Genomic DNA, 8,940 nt, shown 5'->3' with positions numbered 1-8,940 from the left:
TCATCGCTATCAGAAGTCGACCGAATTGTTGATCCGCAAGCTACCTTTGCAGCACTTGGTTCGTGGAATTGCTCAGGACTTCAAAACCGACTTGCGCTTCCAAAGTTACGAGGTTATGACGCTGCAGGAGGCCTATTTGAAGATACCAAATTGTGTACTATCCACGCAAAACGCATCACATCATGCCCAAGGTCATTCAGCTGGCCCGTCTAATCCAAGGAGAGCGTGCTACATTAGCTTAGCATATAATCAACGGTCCTTTTCAGGGCTCCAAATTTGATGGATTAGAGTTCAGAAATGTTTTTTGCAGGCCAAACTGAAAGGATTATTTTCGTTTGGATGCCATTCAGCATCGAGAAAATTCCGGAAAGATCTAATCGTTGCTTAAAAATAACCTGCCAGTTCCCTCGGAATTGAAAAATACATTCATTCGAAAGAGTTTATTTTAATGTTTTCTATCCATGTAACACTGCGATCAAATATTTTTCAATCAAGTGCTATTAACAGGTGGTTATCGAGTTAGTATTAATCACTGGTTGGCTTCGAGTATCGAGGAAAATCTGGAAAACTCTAATCGTTGCTGAAAAATAATCTGCCAGTTCCTCTGGGAATTGAAAAAAACATTCATGCGAAAGAGTTTATTTTAATGTTTTCTAACCATATAACACAGCGACCAAATACATTTGATTTTGTAATTTTTCAATCAAGTGTAATAAGCAGGAAAGCTTCTGAACATTATTCTTCCCCATCAGTAGGATATTTTCGAATCCAATATTGTATGCGCGCGCAACGGAAAATGTTTCACATTGCGTAAATTATATAATTTTCAATCGATTATTGCTCAGTCGCCATAAGTTTCAAACTCAGAGAGTTCATTCCCGTCTAGTTTGCCTTCCAAATTGCCATCGTAAACCACACCTTCTTTCGATTCAGTCACGAACAAAAAGCATACTTAAGCGATATTCTGGTGGTGAAACGCATTCATTTTTCGTGAGGACATCGACAAGACAACATCATTACTGAACGAGCTGAACGGCGAGCGATCGAGGGATTCATTACCTGGCCTGACCTGACCTGAAGCGCAATCAGTTTGTTTTAACTGTGAGGGAGCACAGAAAAGCCGATCGATCAGAAGGAGAAGAGAAGGTGACCAAGAGAGTGTCAGTATCCAAAAACGGTTCCCCGGGAAGACATCGAAGCAGCTGTCACACACACAAACACGCGCGGAATTCTTTCCGTTGGGATGCCATTCAGCATCGAGAAAATTCCGGAAGGATCTAATCGTTGCTGAAAATTAATCTGCCAGTTCCCCTTGGAATTGTAAATTATATTCAAGCGAAAGAGTTTATTTTAATGTTTTCTATCCATATAACACTGCGACCACATACATTTGGTTTTGTGATTTGTCAATCAAGTGCAGTTAGCAGGAAAGCTTCTGAAGATTATTCTTCAGAACAAGGTTTTTTGTATCCAATATTGGATGCATAAAACCTTGTTCCTCCAATGTAACGCTCTCGTTTTCGAAGTCCCCCAAATATTCATTTATTCATTCATTCAGAATGGTTTTAGATTCAACTTCAAACAAATGATTTCTAAATCAACGATAGTCCTACGTCACCCTTGCGGTTATAGCATAGATATAACCCATTTCCTTTTTTTTCATCCTGAATTGTATTGCCGTTTCATACTGGATATTTCTCCATTCCAACGTAATATTATTTGCATCTATTTTTCCGGAACTCAGTTATTTTCCCCGTTCCATCATGATATATGTATTGAGCCGTAACGTTCTAATTATTAGATCACAATTTGTTAGTTCGTCCAGTTCATTCGGTCTTTATAAAAACCTGGGAAACTCTCTCTCTCTCTCTCTCTCTCTCTCTCTCTCTCTCTCTATTTATCTCTCATTGATACTGTTAACACAGTTTTTCAGGATATTAATCAATAACAGGAAAAATAATAAAGTATATTGAGAACAAATTTATCCTATTTTCAGTGATAAGAGATAAGAGCAGTTTGGGAGGAGAAGTACTGTTGAAGATGAAATCACAGAGGTCTGCTCCTACGTAGTGAACGAAATGCGAGCGTCGTTAATTACGACTAATTGTGTCTCGTTCTAACACCACTTTGTAATTTGCCATATAGTGTACCCACATGAAAATTTTATCTGGTCGAACCCAGATTGTCTGCGTAACCTGTCACGGCATTTGAATTTGCACTTGTCGTTACGCAATAGCTCATCGCTTCGATTTATATGGCTTATTCCGCATTGGTGAATTCTCCGTAAGAAATTAATATTCTGCTCGCGGCCGATCGACCGAAAGTGCAAGTAAAACATGTCGATTACGGTTTATTTTGATGCCTTTGAAACTGAAATTATTTGTGACGTAGCTTGAAACGCGCGAAAAAAATGAAATAGAAACTGACGAATCACTTCCGAACGAAAACAAAGTGTTTTTTGTTTTTTGGTAACATCCGAAAATCGTCATTTTCAGGGAGGATTGGGCCAACGAAAATGCCACATTTTTATCGCTTGTTTTATAGTAAATTAAGAGCGACGGAATGCGTCTTGTGCCCCTGATCTCTTCCTCTTGTCTTCATCATGTGGTTGATCATTTTCCGCATGGTGGCCTCTTGCCTCAACAAACTACCCAGAAATACGCGCCGTTCCGAGGCACTACCGATGGGTGTTATTAGACGTGAGTGTGGTGTCTACTATCAATTTTAAGCAGCTAGGGGCTCGCCAACGGAGTCATCGTCGTGTACTGACGACGGATTCGGAGAGTCCCCCGGTGAGAAGAAGAAATTATTCACGCCAGTCGAGTCATCGGATGCGAACGAGTGATCCCTCATTTTGGGCGTAAGATAGTGCGATAAAAGATGAGACAGAAACGTGTGACATACAAAAACTGTCTTAGAAAAGTGCGATGGAGGTGGGCATATGGTAAAATGGAAATTAAAGTCAGCGTTTTCGTCGACTTCCTGTCTTGGTGTGAATTGTCCTCGCCGTGCGATATGGATTCAGTCAGTGTTTTAATTCGCGACAGAACGGGGTGCTTTGAGTGTATAGTGGGTCTCGCGGGCGCACATATTTGCCGGTGATGGATGATTAGGAGATTGGAGTTGGTGTTAAACCTTGGAAATGATCGTAGTTGATTGATTGTTATCTGATAATAGTTACATTAGTGACAAGGTGGTGAAATAAGTTATCGCGAATCATTATGGATACGAATGGCTCCTTCATCAAAGCGTACAGCAACAATTGGCTGTCGCAGTTTGGATTGTACAAGTGAGAAATCATTAAAATGAAATATATTTATCTATCATGTAATGTTGATTCGAAGATTCGCCAGCTTCTACACAGATAAAGCTCACGCTTTATGATTTTTCAAACTTGATATTTACGTTATTGTGTTAATAAACAAGCGTAAATATAACATATACAGAAATTAAAAGTAAGAACATTAATTATAGTAAAAACTTTTCGAATTTCTGAAAATTAAGAGTACAATCATGTGAATACAGAAACTGCATTTATACCTGCTACAAATAAATTATTGTACCAGAACTTTGATAAACTGTCGTCAAACTGTGTTTCTCGACGCATGACGTTACGAGAATTTAGTGCGTGTAGCTCAAGGTAGTTGTGCTTCTATAGCGAAGTACAAATTAAAAATTTTCAATCATTTTAACACATTTCAAAGAATAATGCTATTTAAATCAACTTACGATTACCAAATAAAAAATAAAAAAATATCATCCATACCTTTATAAAAATATATATGAAAAAAAATGGGTGGGTTATATCTATGATATAACCGCAAAGTTGACGTGGGACTAGGTTAGCTTAGCAATCATTTGTTTGTATTGATTAAATTTTTGATTGGAAGAAACAATTTCCGAATTAAATCGAATTCAATATATTTGATTTGTTACTAAACAAATTGAATAAATGCCATGTAAGGTCAATTCACGCATTGTGATAGATTATGTTCTTCGTTACAAGTAAATCTAATGATAGTCCTTTTGTGTTTGGTATGATGCCTAGGACAAATTATGTGAACGGAAGTTTTTCCCTCTGAAGTTTGCATCTCTCAAGTGTACGTACTTCTCGAGCCGCGAATTTGTTTGATTTGATGTACTTTAGGTACTCAGTGTCAGAAATTCAGTGAGTAGAAGATATGAAGGTATATCCTTCAATGCAATCTTGAATAACCGAGCCAAAGCGTTGTGTTCGTACTCGTTTTTGTAATCCGTGTAAGGAAAACACTTTTCGGAGGTCAAACAACATGCGGATGCAGCAGTACCCCTGACTTGCATAAATCAACAACTTCAACTTATACCGTGTTCAGGAAACATATTCTAGCCTGCACATAGGCAAGCAAGTACAAAAGTACTCGCAGTTAGCATTTATTTACAAAACCGATTTTCCCAAACACCTTGGTTTTGAAGTCTGTGTTAGGCAAACACATTTCAGTCTGATCAAAAATACCCCCGACCTACATGAATTTGCAATGCCGATTCCCCCAGACATCTTGGTTCTGAAGTCTGTGTTCGGGAAACACATTTTAGTCCAAACAAAAATGCTCCCGAGCTGCATGAATTTGCAATGCCGATTTTCCCACGCTCCATGGATTTAAAGTCTGTGTTGGGGAAACACATTTCAGTCGGAATAAAAATACCCTCGACTTACATGTACAGTAAACATTCACTAACTGGTCGAGAAGGGAAGACCAGTTATCGACATTCACGTTTTAACTGGTCCGGTATGTGAAACGTCAAATAAAATCGAGGGGAACTTAAATGAATTGTACGATTCGCGTTAATTGCATTGCACTTTGTATTCCGAATTTAGGAAGCGACAATGAAAATAATGGATTTTCAGGTGGAATGAACGCACTTTTAAAAAAGAAATTATGAATGAAAATTAACTTTCCCCATTCAAATAAGTATTCTATGTAAACGAAAATTACTTTTTTTCTGCAATTGGTGAAAAATCCGCTGTGAAAATTTATCTCAAGAAGATTTTGTATCATACTGTTAAGTTTTAGTGGAAATAAAATAAAATTCAGAGAAATTAGGGTCATGACTACGTGCTTCAAGTAATTGGATAATGCCAAGCAAAAATTTTCATTAAAGTTTTATCAATTTCAAACTGCTTTCGGGCCGACTATTTCGATAGAAAATAGTTTGCCCCATACAAACTAATTTCGTATCCAGATGTCGACACCGTACCGTTGCCATCGTGAATTAGATAAACAAAAAGGTTTGCATTGAACAGTCTGAAAGTTTTACATTGAGTGCGACAACAGGTACGAAATATGATTTAGCGAAATTATTTTTCTGTAATTTAACTATTTGTTTGCAGTACTTATCACTATGGACGTGTTACCTGGATCGAGCCAAAAACGTAAGCAAAAAACACTTACTTTGGCAGAGAAAGTGAGAATTATAGATGATTTTGAAAGCGGTGGAGGTACGCATGAGTTTTTAGGAAGGAAATATGGTGTTGGGAAAACATCTGTATCACGGTTTATTCAGCGTAGAAACGACATTCGAACTAAACTAGACAAATATAGAGAACATGGAGTAAATAGCAGAAAGACAATGAAAGAGCAGAATTTCCCTTTAATGGAGGAGTCCCTGTATATGTGGATACTTCAACAGCGAGAAGCTAATATCATCGTCACCTTTGAAATATTACGGATCAAGGCAGAGTTATTATTCCGCGAAATTCAGAAGCGTGGTCACTATGAAAATCAACTATTCACATCTTCGGATGTCTGGATGCGCCGGTTCAAAGAGCGGTTTGGGCTGCAAGTGAAGCGTGTTGCAGGTGAAAAAGCTTCTGCTGACATGCAAGCTTATCAAAAATTCAAAGATATTTTGGGTGCAAAAATCACTGAAATGAAGCTGCTGGGGTCCCAGGTTTACAATGCTGATGAATCGGCCATTTTCGTCAAATTAGTAGCATCACGAACCCTGGCACTCTACAATGAAAAGAACGTGTACGGTCGTAAAATTAACAAGATGCGTTACACCTTCATGCCATGCAGTAACGCTGATGGTTCCAACAAACTTCGATTGATGTTTATTGGAACTGCGGCCAATCCACATTCGTTCCCAGCGAAAGAGATGCTCCCAGTTTCGTATTACAACTCGAAAAAAGCTTGGATGACAAGAGATTTGTTTCGGCAGTGGTTTAACAACGAGTTTGTTCCGGCTGTTAGGAAATTTTCTAGTGAGTGTTCCTTGGAACCAAAAGCGCTTCAAGTACTAGATAATTGTACGGCTCACTATACAGGAAACGACGATTTGGTTTCGGATGACGGATTAATCAAGGTGAGAGCTCTAGAAAAAAAAAATGGTAAACTGCTAATCTGATCTATTTATTTTCTTTAGGTGATTTATCTTCCGCCAAATGTCACCTCAGTGTGTCAACCAATGGACCAGGCAGTGATCAATGCTGTCAAAGCACGGTATAAGCGAAAACTTATGCTTTGCTTACTATTAGAAAACAAAGAGGTGAAATTTGAGGACCGACTCAAAAAAATATCGCTAATGCAGAGCATTGACTGGCTGTCCTCTGCGTGGAATGAGATCAGTCAGAGTACGATGAAAAACTCCTGGAAGAAATTGATAGACCAGTTTCCGGAATGTGAAGCAACATCTGATGATTCTCATGAACCTGATTTGAATGCCGACTTGAAAGCTTTGGTCACAGCGGTGGATTCTCTTGCTGGAACCTGTACCACCAATGAAGAGATAGAGCTGTGGAAGAGCGATCAGTTTTACGATGTTGACAACAATCCTGCCTGGCTTACAAGCATGGTATTCAATGATCAAGAGATTGTTGATTCAGTATTGCGTGAAAAAGTTACTCCAGTTGAAAATTCATTAGCAGAAGAATCGATCGAAACGTTTTCCGAGACACCGCCTGTAAGTATTGGAGACCTGCTAGAAGAGCCGACGTTTTCTGATGCACTCAAGCATCTGGATGCTTTGTTGCGATTCGTGAGGAACGATGCTGCAGATGTGAGTCGTCTCAAATCGCTACGAACAAAATTGATTGAAAAAGAATGGCTGAAGACTACAACATAGTTTGTTTTTTTTTGTTTCATTTCACTATAATTAAATGTTGTTTTTATTAAATTTTTCTTCAAGTGTTTTTGTCCATCGGAAATAAATTTAAATTTTAGAACATCTTAAATTACATCCGAATGCCCCTCACAGCAAATCTTCCATTTGAATATGGCGTCGTTTGTTTACGAAATTCTGTTTTTTAACTGGTCCAAGGACCAGTTAACGTTCGCCCAGTTAAACAGCAGACCAGTTAAACCAGGACCAGTTTGCGAACGATTACTGTATTTGTAATGTCGATTTCTCCAAGACTGCTTGGTTTTGAAGTCTGTGTTCGGGAACACATTTCGGTTAGAGATGTGCTATCCGCTCATGAGCTGTTCCGAAGAATCGACTCTTTGAAGTGAGTTGACGCGGAACAGCTCGCAAAAAAAATCAAACAGCTCTTCAGCTCACTTTGATGATGATGAAGGAGAGAAAAGAGCTGTAGAATTGAAGAGAGTGTGTGAGCTGTAAGATTCAAATGAACTGACCGTCTCTCGCTCTTCGTGTTAAGACATCAGTTTAGTTTCATTTGTCCCTCGTCTTTTCAACTGTTATATTCGCGTTGACGGCATTGAGCTTTGTTTACCAGTTTAGGGGGCGCCAAAAATAATAATTGGCTCTCAGGCAGAATGAACACGTTTTTAAAATTCAAATTATTAATGAAAATTAACTTCTGTGTATCAAATGAGTATTCTATTTCAATGAAAAACACTTTGTTTGCAGGCGGTGCAAAAATCTCATAAGATTTTTTTTTTTTTTGAAGAAAACTTTCTATTGTAATGTAAAGCCTCAGTAAAAATGTCGGAAATGTTGTACTCGCCGAGTCTGTTGTAAATAATAGTCTGGAATACGTGTTTCAAGTAATTAATAATATGGTGTGAAAAATTTCATTTGAATTTTAACATTTTCAAACTGGCTTCGTGGCTATCGAGTTTGGGACCCAAATTGAAAGTCGGCACTGACAACTGAGCTGAAGAGCTGTTCATAAAGAACAACTCATTTAGATGAGCTGATATGATCAGAGCTGTTCATCATGATGAGCTGATTTGCACACCTCTAATTTCGGTGAGAACAAAAATCCCCACACTTTCATGTATTTGCAATGCCGATTTCCCCAAGGCTGCTTGGTTATGATGGCTGTGTTGGGGAAACTGTAAATCGGGCCAATCAAAACAAAGTAGTTAGGGCGTTTAGATAACGCTTAACAATTTACAGTTATTCAATTGTTTATCTAATGATAAATAACATTTTATTAATTGCGATAGATGCGTAGAAATATTCCCTGCCAATTGATGCAAACATCTTCCTGATACAGTGAGAAATGTTCGAGTCATAAGCATTTGGAATCTTTCATTTTTTCCTGCATGTTCTGCGTTTGGGTTTTCATTTTACCCCCCATATACTCCGGTTAGACGTAGTCCCACGTCAAAATGCTCGATAAATTAACAGAAAAGCTCAATGCGCGAAGTTCAATTGTTATCGGTGGAGACTTCAATGCCTGGGTAGCGCAGGAGCGTCAGTAGTATTAGTGTACTGCAGGGGTGACGAAGCTTTTGGGCATTAAGGTCGATTAATTGTTCAAATGTAAGGCTGCGGTCTACCATCGTTGACTGTATCAAAAAGTTATTAGAAAATGAATGTAGGGCGTATTCAAGACAAAATCTGGACAGCTCAATCTTAAAATAAAACAAATTTGCTAGAAGTTTAATCCATGAGACAATTTTATTTCATTTATGTGTGTATCGTTAATAATTATAAATTACCATTACTCTTTTTGTTTGCATGAAAAGTTGGCGAACTTTGGAGTTTAGCCCT

The 8,940-nt window shown here is 38.3% G+C and overlaps 1 protein-coding gene across 1 annotated transcript in view; it reads left to right on the top strand.

Annotated features, from left to right (window-relative positions):
- The first annotated feature begins 3,044 nt into the window (after nucleotides 1-3,044).
- The window catches only part of LOC129769481 (uncharacterized), a 9,900-nt gene continuing 4,004 nt past the window's right edge, over nucleotides 3,045-8,940 (top strand). Inside the window, exon 1 of the mRNA XM_055771779.1 lies at nucleotides 3,045-3,289. Coding sequence (XP_055627754.1) covers nucleotides 3,222-3,289 — 68 coding nt within the window. The 5' untranslated portion in view covers nucleotides 3,045-3,221. The remainder of the gene's footprint in view (nucleotides 3,290-8,940) is intronic.

The sequence above is a fragment of the Toxorhynchites rutilus genome, chromosome 2, assembly GCF_029784135.1.
Source record: "Toxorhynchites rutilus septentrionalis strain SRP chromosome 2, ASM2978413v1, whole genome shotgun sequence".
NCBI classification, from domain to species: Eukaryota; Metazoa; Arthropoda; class Insecta; order Diptera; family Culicidae; genus Toxorhynchites; species Toxorhynchites rutilus.
This window is presented reverse-complemented; position numbering and strand designations above follow the sequence as displayed.